This window comes from Sceloporus occidentalis, unplaced genomic scaffold (assembly GCF_023333645.1).
Source record: "Sceloporus occidentalis isolate IW3139 unplaced genomic scaffold, rSceOcc1.0.p SCAF_1, whole genome shotgun sequence".
NCBI lineage: Eukaryota > Metazoa > Chordata > Lepidosauria > Squamata > Phrynosomatidae > Sceloporus > Sceloporus occidentalis.
This window is the reverse complement of record NW_028316981.1, coordinates 17,068,002-17,082,261: the sequence shown is the minus strand read 5'-3', so window position 1 is coordinate 17,082,261 and position 14,260 is coordinate 17,068,002. Positions and strand designations below refer to the sequence as shown.

General features: G+C 43.2%; 1 protein-coding gene across 1 annotated transcript; it reads right to left on the bottom strand.

Moving 5' to 3' along the window:
* Positions 1–857: 857 nt before the first annotated feature.
* On the bottom strand, positions 858–12,695 carry LOC149320974 (uncharacterized). The gene is made up of 5 exons (XM_089477131.1): positions 12,671–12,695; positions 10,623–10,742; positions 4,377–4,527; positions 2,773–2,862; positions 858–2,330 (listed from the first exon to the last, which is right to left on the bottom strand). Exons 2-5 carry the CDS (start codon positions 10,695–10,697, stop codon positions 892–894), a joined length of 1,755 nt encoding a protein of 584 aa, XP_089333257.1. The 5' UTR covers positions 10,698–10,742; positions 12,671–12,695; the 3' UTR covers positions 858–891.
* Positions 12,696–14,260: the final 1,565 nt, after the last annotated feature.

Genomic DNA, 14,260 nt, shown 5'->3' with positions numbered 1-14,260 from the left:
CTGGAATTGAATCCTGGCCTCCAGAGGTGCAATCCAATGATGCTATAAACACCTCCATTTATGTCACAAGCTAGCCAATCACAGAAGACTAAAGCTCCCTACTCCTCTCCCTTTGGTACACAAGGCACATGGTATACAGGAGTATCATTAGGGGGGTGCAGAGGGTGTGGACTGCATTGGGTGACACCCCAGAAGCAACTGTACATCCAGTGGGGTGGCACATCCAGTGGGACTAACACAGCTGCTAGGTGGGTGAGAAAAGGTGTCACCTCCCTTTCTCACTTACCCAGCAGCCATTTAAACATTTTATGATGAGTTTAACGGATTCACTTTGTAAGATGCTTTAGATCCCATTCTGGGATAAATAAGGTCTCTTGCCTCACCTACACAACCCTCACCTTCTCTCTCACAGGGTGGTGGAGCCATGAATCCGTCACTGGTGCAATAGCAGAGACATCTTAGGATGACAAGGAGAGTATTTTGCCTCATATAGAACTGGTTTTATGCAGTTTAAAACCTCAAATTATGAGGGTTCTTCTCTAAATATCCCTCCTGCCAAATCTTTTAGTGACTCCCCAGTCTGGTGTTTGTAGTCCAACCACCCCCTGTCTCAACTCACATTTTCACCTTTCTGGACATCTTTCTGATCTAGGTGGATTCATTAGTGACATGGGCCTAAATCCAAATGCTAGACTCATTGAATCAATGTAATTTAGAATAGTGTTGATTTATCAACCAGCAGTTGGTTCAATTATTCTACTTTAGTTGGCACTACAAACTGTGTTAGGTCTAAGTATTTTTTTAATAGTGACAAAAAAATTTACTAACTGTATTTAAAAAAGAATCAACTTACCTGTATACTCTTTTTGCTGTTACAGTATGTGTCATTTCCTACCGTATGGGGAAAGGTTTGAAGACTTTAAAGGATTTCCCATCCACATGGATTGTCTGGTGTCTTATAAAGGATGAGGTATAAGCAAAACACTTCCCACATTTCAAGCATTTATGGGGTTTCTCGCCTGTGTGAATTCTCTGATGCTTTGCAAAGGATGACGTATGTGCAAAACACTTCCCACACACCAAGCATTTGTAAGGTTTCTCCCCTGTGTGGACTCTCTGATGGTCCTCAAGATTTGATTTAGAAGAAAAACATTTCCCACATTCCAAGCATTTATGTGGTTTCTCCCCAGTATGGGTTCTTTGATGCCTTGTAAGGTTGGAACGAAGAGCAAAACACTGCTGACATTTTAAACATTTGTAGGGTTTCTCTCCTGTGTGGACTTTTTGGTGGGTGACAAGATACAGTTTGCGTGTAAAACATTTCCCACACTGCAAGCATCTATGAGGTCTCTCCCCTGTGTGGGTTCTCTGATGTCTCATGAGACCTGATTTTTTAGAAAAACACTTCCCACATTCCAAACAACTATGGGGTTTCTCTCCTGTGTGGGTCCTCTGGTGGCTTGTGAGACTTGATTTTACAGAAAAACCTTTCCCACATTCCAGGCATTTATATGGCCGTTCCTTTGTGTGGATTCTCTGGTGTATCATCAATTGTGACCTATAAGCAAAATACTGCTGACAGTGCAAGCATCTATAAGATATCTTTCCTGCGTGAAGTCTCTGGTGGGTCTTAAGATTTAACTTATGAGCAAAACACATTCCACACTCCAAGCATTTATGGGTTCTCTCTCTTGTATGGACTCTTTGATGCTCTGCAAAAGATGTGTTATCAGCAAAACATTTCCCACACACCAAGCAAGTACAGAATTTCTCTGTTGTGTGGATTTTCTGGTGGCTTGTCAGATTTGATTTCTGAGCAAAGCGTTTTCCACATTCCAAGCATTTGTATGGTTTCTCCCCTGTGTGGACTCTCTGGTGGACAATGAGACTCGTCTTGACAGAAAAACAACTTCCACACTCCAAACACTTATATGGCTTCTCCCCTGTGTGGGTTCTCTGATGATTTACAAGGTTTGAACGATGGCGAAAACACTGCTGACATATCAAGCATCTGTGGGGTTTCTCTCCTGTGTGGATTTTCTGGTGGATCATGAGATTCGCCTTTTGAGCAAAACATTTCCCACACTCTAAGCATTTAAATGGTTTTCCTCCTGCATGGATAGTCTGATGCCTCCTAAGGTATGAATGATAAACAAAACCTTTCTGACACTTCAAACATTTGTAGGCTTTTTCTCCTGTGTAGATCTTTTGATGACTCACAGGATGCAGCTTCTTGCTAGAGTGGACATGCTGATGATGGTCAGGAAGTCTTGATTTCTGAGACAAATGCTTCCCACTCATAAGGCGTGAGTGCTTTTTCCTATACTCACCTGCTGGGATAAAGAACAAAAAGAATAACATTTTATTCTGGAGAATGGGAGAGAAAGAAACCTAAAAAGCAGGGTGAAGGAAGAACAGAAACAATGAGCTCAGTGGAAGTGGGTTAAAAATTATACAGAAATATCTCAAACCCCCCACTCCTTTCAGGTTTTCATATATCACCCCAACAACGCAAGTGCTGATTTAACTCATAATTTACCATTTAAAAATAAAAACATCAATCAAACAAAAAGTGGAGGAAATAGTTTTGAAAATGTGATAAAAGCCAAAAGGCAGGATATCTGATAACAATTGGACTTGATTTTGAAATGTTTATGAAACGATGGCTGAAGGACATCTTTCCTTGCTGCCCTCTGAAAGGAAGGACCAAAGTATCAGAAGGGATCCCAGCCTTTTATCACAAACGGATCCACATTCACCTAGAGCCCTCACCTGAGTGGGCATTTGAGTTTTCCATTCTGACCCATGGTTCTTCCCCATGTTCCAGCTGGGAGATGAGTTGAGGCTTGGCAACTGTGATTCCTTCCCAGGAAAGAAGAAAACAAGGAAGGTCAAAAGGTGCTCAAAGCATCACAGTATCCAATTTATGCCATGCTATATCCTCACAAGAAATCTCAAGAACATAAGATCCCAAAAAAAATTTGGAGCATGAATTATTGACAAACATGGAAAGGATGGTAAACAAGCATCTCTTGAGAGATGCTGCTTAAAATCTTGGAAGAGCTCGAACCAGTTCTCTGGACTGATATTGGTCAGTGATATGTCTGCTAGATTCACAAACAAAGCAAAGGCAGAAGTGTTTGGATTTTCAGATTAAAAGGAACATGCAGGAAAGAGGCACCAAACATTTCCATCCTATATTGTTCCCTCCATGTTTCAATCCATTGGACTACATTCTTTGGGGGCCACATGTCACTAGTGGATAATCATCTGCCAAAAGTCAATTAAGCAAAAATGTAATGGCATGGAGTCATTCCTCCCCATAGCCAGCTTTCTTACACACATACCCTCAAGCATAGCATTCATCCATTCATTCTTTCACATCATGCACATACAATTTTTTTGCATCACCTAGGGTGGCTCCATAAATTATGACTTCAAGATGGTCAACAAGATAGATATTAACCATCCTGTTCCTCCCTCCACACACATTGTAAAAAGGATCACAAATAACATACACTGGGAGATCAGGGTTCAAATCTTCACTAGGCCATGAAGACCCACTGTGTGACCCTAGGCAAGTCATACCCTCTCAGCCTCAGAGGAAGACAAAGACAAACCTCCTCTGAACAAAACTTGCCAAGAAAACCCTGTGATAGGTTCACCTCAGAAACATAACAACAAGGGCAGATGTATGAAGAAAGGTTCTCTCAATTTTAGGTCTTTCCTTTCTTCAAATTAGCCCACTAGAAATTTGGAGACTTGAACCCTGGTCTCCCAGCGTCCTAGTCTGTTGCTTGTCACCCTTTTTGCATTACATGTGGCAGGAGGAACAGGAAGCTTAACATCTATCTCCTAAACTATGAACCATTCTGAAGTCATCACTTATGGAGGCACTCTAGGTGTTGCAAACAGCAAATAGCAATAGTAAGTACATTTCTATAGTAAGTACATTTCTATACCACTTATCAGTGCACTTAAGCACTCCCTAAGCTGTTTACAAAGTGCCCCCAACAATCTGGGTACTAATTTTAGCGACCTTGGAAAGATGCAAGCCTGAATCAAGCTGCAGCCCTTTTGCTAGTATTGAACTCGCAGTCTTATGGTTTGTGAGTGAGTGGCTGCAGTACAGGCATTTAACCACTGCGCCACCAAGGCTGTACAAATGCATGCGAAAAGTATTCACATTTTGTGCATGCACAATGTGACAGAACAAATGGATGTGGTTGGGAAGAGAAATTCGGGTCACCATGATTTCTTGGGTTAGGGTGAAAAGATGGCAACTGAATGAATAAAAATGTTAATAAACTAAGAGTGCCATCATTTCAAAAACACAGCAATGATCAAGCAGGACATCAAGACTTCCAGACTCTTACCAGATGAAGAACCAAGTTCTTCAGCCAAAGAGGCCACATTCTCATAATTCTCCATCATGACTTCCTTGTACAAGGCCCTTTGATCTGGGCCCAGCAGAGCTCCCTGGCTCTCTGTGAAATACACAGCCACATCTTCAAACATCACCAGCCCCTGAAAAAAAAAGAGTGTAAGGGAGCCCATCTCATTCTCTGTGGCATCCCCTGGAAAGCCCAGGGGGTGCACCCCCTCCCAGGATAGCAATGTCTACCGAGAATAGGATGTGATGGCCTCGCTGGCAAACCACGAGGTCATGACTCACCTTCTGGTTGACAATGCTTTATCCATAATTGGATAAGCCCATGTTGATTCGGCTGAGACAGTGTATACATCCTGTTCCCTTTGCTAATTAGAATTCTCCTGAACACACATTGGTCCCTAATTCCGTAAATTGCCTTCTGATTTACGATGAGATACTGTAAACCTAATGTAACCCTGATGTGAATAAAAGGGGCTGGCCAAGACCTGGCCAGCTAAGAAGCTTTGCACCCCTATTCCTGTCTCTGCGTCTTTCTGCCGCGACAGCTGGTGACCCCGACGTGATACGGAGAAGGTGGCTATGGCCCAGCTCACTCGACTGGAATAGTCTGCGCGCACATCCTCAAAGGATCCCGTGAGTATGGGAGGAACGTTGACCGCCAAGCAAAGGTCTCACGCTAGGAAGTTATAGTTAAGCGGTTGTCAGGGGATAAACAAATCACCCGGAGAGACATTAAAAATTTAGTCGCAGAGATCTCATGCCAGTGTCCCTGGTACCCAGAGAGGGGAATACTCTCTGCGGAGGAATGGGAGAAGATAGGCAATCATCTAAAGGTTGAACCTCGTGCTGCGGCACCCCACTTGATTGCCTGGCAGGTGGTAAACACGGCCGTGGGACGGCTAAGCCAATCCACGGCCCCCAAAATCCTGCCCACAGCCCCCCGCTCCTCTAGCCACATTAGCTCCTCCAGGAGATCCACCTGGTTACCCCGTTCCAGTGGTTGCTCCTCCCTTGTCGCCTGTAAGGCCCCGGCTGGGAGCAGTAGAAGCAGGAATAGCTGAAGCAAAGACAAATCCTAAAGTCAGAACACTAGAAGTGGCCTGGCTTTAAACTCTACCTGAGTTGAAAGGTGGAGGGAATGCCAATAAATCCCTAAAGGTCTTGGCCAATTTTGGTTTAGAGCAAGTGGTTTTAACCCAGACTCTTCACTTGACAAACCTTTTAAGGTATCCACCAACTTTGGCTAAAAATTGGGTCTAAACTCTAAGCCAATCACGTCTAAGAGGCTTTACAGCTTCATGACAGACTTGGAGGACATTCTTCCAAGGAAAGGAACAGTAAGTTTTCTCAGCTTTTCTGCCCTTCATCCTCCCACTGGAGGATAAGACTCAGATAAGCTCCCAAAATTGCTAGGGCTTTCCCCAATAAAATGAAGAAAGAGATTAAAGAATTGATAGCCCAAGTCAACCTCCTCAAGGAGGAAAATTCCATTTTGGCAGCCAAGGTTCAAAAATGGGAAGCAACATCAAATCAAGAACAAACCCATTTCTCCATCGCAGAAGCATGTATAATGGCAGATTTGTTAGGTCCCTTAAATCAGGAAACGAGCATAAAATGGATGATTCGGGCTGCAAATAGTTATCCATATGCTGCAGGATTTCATCTGGCACAGTTGGCTAGGCTGTGCATGTCCTCTGTGGACAAGGACAACCTGGAAGCAGCAGTGATGTGTCGAAACCTTTTGTCCCAAGATATGTACTCCTGGATGGGACATATCTTGAGCCTATTGTGGCCAGGACAACTGGCCGAGGATTTATACTATGCACAAGAGAAAAAAACAAATGAGGGTCCAGAAACATACATGGCTAGGAAAATGTTGCTTGCAAGAATAGCTCGCCCCTCCAAAGCTATGAATAAAGAGTTCATGGGTGAAATATATAGAGGGCTTCATCCCAAAAGCAAGGAGTCTCTGGGATGCCAAATCAAAGAGTCAGAGCTATTTGCGGGTTGGGAAACCTTTTCTCAGCACCTAAGGCAGCTCTCTTCAAAATTTCATCTGATGATAGCACAGAGACAAGAAAAGTCCCTAGCCCTAAAGAAGAAAGCTAGGGAAAATTCCCTTAAAAAACGCTTTTTAGATCCATCTAAAAGCCCTACTCAGCCTTCTCTCATTCCCCAAAGAGAGATGGAAACACCCGAAGGCCTGCCTCACCATAGCAAGCAGAAATTGCCAGAGACCCCCAAGGGACTCCATTCCAAGAGCCCCTATATTACTAGTTGCTCTGTAAATCTCAGGAAAGCAAGCCCCCCTTGCCCAAATGGAAAGAAAAATGTCTCACTTTCTTTTGGAGACACCTCTGCTACTGTTCGGACTACAGTCTACAAACAGAGAGATCAGAACCATACCCTAAATAAGCACTTCGAGGCCAAGAGGGTCAAAACCCCAGAAAACAGGGCATGGACTCAACCACAAAACCCCAAGCTTTGGAAACCTTTCCAGCCAGACATGCCAGAGAAAGGGAACCTCAGAGGTCATATTTCCCATTCCTGTGGTTCAGATTGGAGTGGCACTGGGAGATGTGTTTCCTGGAAGAGGCAAAAGCCCAGCTCCCTGGGAAAAACAGTGAAAATGTATGACACTGTCTCAGCTTCAACCCAGCTCCTTGAGCAAGAGGTGAGGCACACTGTTTCAGCCTCAGCTCCCAGAACAAAGACCTCAGAAGGTAGTTCTCGGAAAGGAATCGTAGAAACTGCTCTTTGAGAAACATAAAACCCTACAGGCATTTTAAACATTGCAGAGAACTTTTGTAAGTGTTGGGATCTTAAAAGATAGGAAGTTTTCCTTCCCCTCAGTAAGTCCAGTTTATTCAGTAGTCTGTGTTTTTTGTATTTCTGCATTTTCCTTTGTGCCCATGAGGCAAGTGGATAAGATCATTCAGTAGGAAATTCCAAATTGAGTAAGGACCCCCCTTCTTCTGCTCCTACTTTACAAAATTGAGATTGAGAAATGTCTCACTATTTTCTGTTGCTGGCACTCTACATGTGCTCAGGCAGAGTGACACTGTCTCAACTTTTTGTCTCTACATTCTGTTTTCAGAGGATTCTGTATGCCTTTAGTTTGTTCTCTCCTATTTAATTGTGGAAATTGTAAAGGGACAGGAGTTTCTAGGTTTTCCACCCCACTCAAATCTGTGTTAATTTTGCGTTTTTGGTTGTGATAAAGCATAATTGAAATTCTCTTTGGACGCACAAATCTTACAGACAAAGAGAACATACCATTTTATGGAATAAAATCAGTACTTAGAGTGTGCTTGGAAAACTATGTCTCATTCTTCTAGTAGTCAGCTTGGCTTGCGCTCTGTCTCCTTTATGTGTTTGATTTGCCCAGGCTTGGCTGGAGAATTGCAACAACTAAAGGTTGTTGTGGATCTTATTAATTGTTGCTTGTATCTGTTAATTTGCTTGTTTGTTTGGCTGTTTGTGATTTGCAAATCTGAAGACAGCTCCCTTCCTTTAGTCCAAAGGTCTTTGCTGCATTGGTTTTTTGATAGGGATTAATTCCTGTTCTCAAGAGTCTTTTTCCTTGCTGTTAAGCCTCACTCTGGTCAGCATAGTCTATCTGTAAAAACTGTCTTGGCTAAAGTAGGAAAAAGGTTTTGTCTAGATTGCTTTATATTCTCATGGCTAAAGGACTACATATCCCATCTACCTAAATTGTGGTACATGTTTAGAAACAGATTCTAGTCCTCTTGCACCTAGAAATTGTTCATTTGTCTGTCTGCTAATGTGTTTGGATTTGTGCTACACTTTTGCAATACATAAGTCTGAATTTCTTGTACTCTTCCTCCATTTGTGTTGTTTTGCTTCCTTCTTTTATACATTGTTTCCTAGAGAGAGAGCTTCTCTTAACAGCACAGTCTATCTGTCTCTCTTACTCTTCATCTGGGTTAGCTATAGTGGGATTACTGGGGGGGGGGGGGAGAACCCCCTCCTTCTCCCCTGCCTCGTCCTTTTTGTTTTGGAGTTTAATCTTGTACTCCATAGGTCTGCTTGCAGAAAAGGATTTGCTAATATAGATTTCCTCATTTTTGCTAAAATTGGTATCCTACCTTCTTTACTATAGCCTCACTATTGCCCTTTGTCTTGTCTAAGGTGTTGTTTCCTCTGCTTCTGTCTCTTCATACTCTTCACATGCTCAGAGAACAATGCAAGTTCAGTTTGTTTGCAATGCCATCTGTCTTTTCTGAGCTCTCCAGTCATCAAAGTAAAAGGCACAATGCCTTACCTTTTCCTTTCAATCTCAGAGGTGGTACACCTTCTCAATTAAAATGGTGCAAATATCCCAAATTTCTTTAGTGAATTTTGCCTATGCCCAGAAGTTAAAGGGACATAAAATCCACTCTTTCTCCTTTTTAATGACCCCAATAGCCTTCTTCTATAAAAACAAAAAAAGGGGGAATGCACCTCCCCATCAACACAAAAAGGTTGTGAACCGGGTCATATCTGTTATATTTGATTTGCCTGGAATAATTTAATTGCACTGTCTGATTATTTATTTCCAACACAGAAACATTTTTCTTCATTTTCCCTGCTGCTGTGACCCTTGGTGTGATATTGACAGTTGCCAGAGACAGCGGAAAGGACCAGCAACCCCCGTCATTTGGGGAAGAGGTTGTGCAGCAGTGTCAACCCCAATAGGCACAGTATGGACATCAGCCAAGTATCTTAAACCCGCAGAACCTAATATTTCAACCCAATCAACAATTTCACATGATGCTAAATCATGAACAACATGAACTTAGAAATGCCACTCTGGACAATGGAGCAGCCATAGACTATTTACTTTTGCTATGTGAAGAAATCAAAAATATGTGCTGTATTAACCCATAATTCTATGTTAACTGTTATACTTGGTTTATTATGTTTGACCAGTGGAGCCCCTTCAGCCCAGTGGTATCAAAGGGGAGATCAAAATGTTTGGGAAAAGAGATTTCATTTATATATATATCCATGTTTTGTTGCCACCTGGATAGTCTTTTAATTGTAACTGTCAAGCTTATAATTCTATACCTGCCAATGTGTCTGATGGCACACAGTGCTGTCTGAGTAGGCTTGTTTCTGTTCTCCAACACCCTTCTATCTTGGATGTTTCCAGGGTTCAAAGAGCAGTAACACTCACCTCTGACTACAATATACCTCCATAGCCCAACTGAATACTTTTGCTGTGTGAAGATGTCAAGATATGTGTTGTGTCAAATTGTCAGATAACTTTTGTTCCATTAATAATTTGATTGAAGAACTACTTGATTTACCTGACTCAGGTCCACCAGAACATTGGATATTCTGAATTATGAAACTGATTGATTTACTATTTGCCAGACCTTCCTTGGCTGAAAAGACTTCTTGTATATGGCATTATCATTTTTGTATTATGATCCTATTTTGTTGTCTCCTCCAATGTGTTCCTGCTTTGTGTTCTAGGCTTTTACAAAGGACAATGACAACCACGGAAAAGCAGCTGGTCGCAGGATATGTACACCAGCTCATAAAAAACAAAAAAGAGGGAGATGTGGCATCCCCTGGAAAGCCCAGGGGGTGCACCCCCTCCCAGGATAGCAATGTCTACCGAGAATAGGATGTGATGGCCTCACTGGCAAACCACGAGGTCATGACTCACCTTCTGGTTGACAATGCTTTATCCATAATTGGATAAGCCCATGTTGATTCGGCTGAGACAGTGTACACATCCTGTTCCCTTTGCTAATTAGAATTCTCCTGAACACACATTGGTCCCTAATTCCGTAAATTGCCTTCTGATGTACGATGAGATACTGTAAACCTAATGTAACCCTGATGTGAATAAAAGGGGCTGGCCAAGACCTGGCCAGCTAAGAAGCTTTGCACCCCCATTCCTGTCTCTGCGTCTCTCTGCTGCGACAATTCTCCACAAGAGTGAAAACGTGATTTGTAAGTCCCAGATGCAGACAGGGGCAAGATATGAGCCCTCCCAGTAGAAACTCAACCAAGATGTCATTCTGCAAAGCTCTGGTGCCGCAACCAACTACAATTCCCAGAATTCCATAGGACTGAGACAGGGCAGTTAAGGTGGTGTCAAATTAGATTATTTCTGCAATGTAAACGAGGCGTTAATCTCTATTTCCCTCCCTATCCATGCAGTCCTGGCTTGGCTCTACTGGAGTTTCTTGGCTTGGCTCTACCAGTCTCTTACCTGGCTTGGATCTCCTGGAGTTTCTCGCCTTGTTCTGGAAGGATGGGTCCATCTCTGTTGAAACTTGGATGCCATTCTTTACTCTCTGGGGGCCAAGATCAAAACGTTCTGCTCCCAAACCTGAAAAACGAAAAGATTGTTTGTTACTTTCCTCAGAAAGAAAGAAAGAAAGAAAGAAAGAAAGAAAGAAAGAAATTCTTAATCATCTCTGCAATTACTGTATATACTTATGTATAAGTCTAGAAATTTAGGTCAAAAAATTGCCCCCAAAAACCAGAGTCAACTTACCCACAGGTCAATATAAGTACTGTACTTTAACTCTTATTTACAAAAAAAGGAACCATCCCTTGGTGAAAGGCAAGAATGTAATCTGTACCAGAAGCAATAACCCCTCTCTATTCTCTCATCTATCCAGCCTTTAGAGTGAGTTATGTCTGATGCAATTTTCTACGTTCTTTGGCATCGTTTTGGATCGCTTGTTACATGCCCCTAAGTTTTACCCTCAACTTATCCATGAGTCATATCAAAATCCTTAATTTTGACCCCAAAACCTGCCCTCGACTTATACATGAGGTCAAAATATAGTTGAGTATATATGGTAGGTCTTAAGAAGCTGCTTCATGCTGAGCAAGCACTTGGTCCCATTAGCCATAGAAATTCTCCATAGCTCTGAATATTCCCGATACTGCTGCTACTAGTTTGGATGGTCATTGTGGGAACAGCATGATGGGCTTACACAGTGAGATCCTACATCAAGTGGGCAGCATAATGCTCTGTCTGTGCAGTTGCAACTCAGGGAGGACCACCCTGTTGCTGCTGGAAAATGGGAAGAAGATGGGAGTAAGGAGGCAGTTCATATGATGATGGAGCAGCTGATCTCAGCTTGAGGAAAATGAAACAAAGGTGCCTTCACAGATGGAATGCATCCTCCTTTTCCTTCTGCTGGGAGCCTACAGCAGTGGCATCTTTATAGCCTGAGAGCCAGCATGGCCTAGTGGTTTTGTGTTCAACCAGGACTCCGGAGACCAGGATTCGATTCCCAGCTCAGCCATGAAACCCACTGTGTGACCTTGGGCAAGTCACATTTTCTCAGCCTCAGGGGGAGACACTGGCAAAAAGTGTTGCCATAAGTCTGAAACGCCTTGAAAGCAAACAACACACATGCAATGCCCATCAGTTCTTACAGACACAGCCAGTTGTGAGTGATGATCACAGCTGCAGTCCTACAACTTGCCTAGAGACTGACCTCATTGAATAATAATAAACAATTAATGTACTTCAACACTCATCAGCTCTTACCAACACAGCCAGTCGTGAGTGATGATGGGAGCTGCAGTCCTGCAACTTGCCCAGAAATTGAAATTATTGAATAATAATCACTGAACTGCAACACCCATCAATTCTTACTAACACTGCCAGTCATGAATGATGATGGGAGCTGCAGTCCTGCAACTTGCCCAGAAATTGAAATTATTGAATAATAATCACTGTACAGCAACATCCATCAGTTCTTACTAGCACTACCAGTCGTGAATGATGATGGGAGCAGCAGTCCTGCAACTTGCCCAGAGATTAACCTTATTGAATAATAATCACTGTACTGCAACACCTATCACCTCTCTTACCCCCACTGCCAGTAGTGAGTGATGATGGGAGTTGCTGTCTTACAACTTGCCATGAGACTAGCCTTATTGAATAATAATCACTGTACTGCAACACCCATCAACTCTTACCAACCCTGCCACTTGTGAGGGATGATGGAATCTGTAGTCCACCAACTTCACCCCAGACTGGGCATTTTTTGCTACACTGTCCCACCTGCCTTCCCCCATTTTAAGAGATTGCAATTCTTTCCTTCCCAAACCTATAGTAGGCTCCAAGGGGCAGCCATTTCTTTGTCCAGTTCTACATATAATGTGGAATGGAGGCACTGGAGCAAACCAAGGAGGAAGGATACCCTTCAGCCCTGGCTGGGAAGCATTACAATGAAAACTCCCAGTCCAGTGAAACAGTGCCCTTCTGCAGCCCATTCATTCCCCTTTCTTTACCTCCTGCAGCTTCTGGCTCCTCGTCCTCATCATCACTAGCTTTGTCCTTTCCCCCCATTTCCCCACTGAGCCAATCACACAGCTGCTGGGTGTTTACTCCCCCCTTCCTGTCAGCCAACCAGATGCTGGGATTTTCCCAGGCGCTGCTGGGAATTGTAGTCCATGAGAGAAGGCATGCATCTCTCTCTCTCTCTCTCCTTTGGGCTGCACATTGTCAAGTTTTATCTTATGTATTGTATTGCCTTCAGGTCATTTCTGACCCTAAGGCTCTAACCTATCAAGGGGTTTTCTGGGCAAGATTTATTCAGAGAGGTGTCCGGATGTCCTCCATTTCCAGCTCCTTCTCCTGTCCAGGAGGAATTCCAAAATTTCCTCCATAGAAGCATGGATTAGTGTTGTTAGCTTTTATTTTTTGCCCTAACGTTCTCCATTTTCAGCATGCTTTAGGGCCATCTAATCCAACCTCATTCTGCCATGCAGGAACTCTCGATCAAAGCATCCAGAAGGCCATCCAGCCTCTGTTTAAAGACCTCCAAGGAAGGAGACTCCACCACTCTCCAAGGAAAGAGTGTGCTCAGGAAGTTCCTCCCAATGTTGAGCTGGAAACTCTTTTCCTGGAGCTTGCATCCATTGCTCTGGGTCTTAGTCTCTGGAGCAGCAGAAAACAAGCTTGCTCCCTCCTCAATATGACATCCCTTCAAATATTTAAACAGGGCTATCATATCACCTCTTAACCTTCTTTTCTCCAGGCTAAATATCCCCAGCTCCTTGAGTCGTTCCTCATAGGACATGGTTTCCAGACGCTTCACCATTTTAGTTGCCCTCCTTTGGACACGTTCCAGTTTTTCAACATCCTTTTTATATTATGGTGCCCAGACACAATATTCCAGGTGGGGCCTGACCGTTTGTAATGTTCATTTTATATTGTTTTAATTCGAGGATTTTGACTGTTTTTAAATTTGTACTGTAAAGTTTTTTTTAATGTTTATCTTGTGAGCCATCTTAGGTCCCTTTCTGGGAGAAAGGCGGCATAAAAATGAAATAAATGAATAAATAAATAGAGGGGGGGTGGGTAGATGGATATCTCTGAGACTGGCAGAAAGTAGGTCAGTCCCCCCCTAGAACCCTAAACATTTTTGCTTTTCTCTGCTTCCAAACCTGAAACTACTAACAGACCAAAGCGAAGCAATGTACTATAGAGTCCTGACCCTTGGAAAACAACCTTGAACAGGGAAACTGACAGAGATACAGGGCCCGTACAGACAAGCCAAAATAAAGCTGCTTCGGGTCACTTTAGAGTATGCTGTTTGCAGCTTAAGAGGCCAGAAGCTGTGCCAAAGCCACGCTCCAGTCCTTAGTACTGGAACATGGCTTTGGCGTGGCTTCTGGCCTCTTAGGACACATGCAGCATTTAAACAGCATGCCTCCCAAGTGACCCGAAGCAGCTTTATTTTGACCTGTCTGTTCAGTCCCACAGTTACAGCTGCAGGACTCCTGAAGACTGCATTTCCCAGGTTGAAATTCATCTCTTTGATATGTTTGAGGAACATGGGCTAAGAGAAAATGAACCCTAAATGCATCTGAGCAAGT

What these genes read in the sequence shown, in the direction of transcription:
- LOC149320974 (XM_089477131.1), bottom strand. Translation starts at nt 10,697, where the DNA reads ATGGCATCCAAGTTTCAACAGAGATGGACCCATCCTTCCAGAACAAGG. An exon ending in CTCCAGGAGATCCAAGCCAG is followed by an intron (nt 4,528 to 10,622) that starts GTAAGAGACTGG and finishes TTTTTTTTTCAG; the next exon opens with GGGCTGGTGATGTTTGAAGA. An exon ending in AAACTCAAATGCCCACTCAG is followed by an intron (nt 2,331 to 2,772) that starts GTGAGGGCTCTA and finishes TTATCCCAGCAG; the next exon opens with GTGAGTATAGGAAAAAGCAC.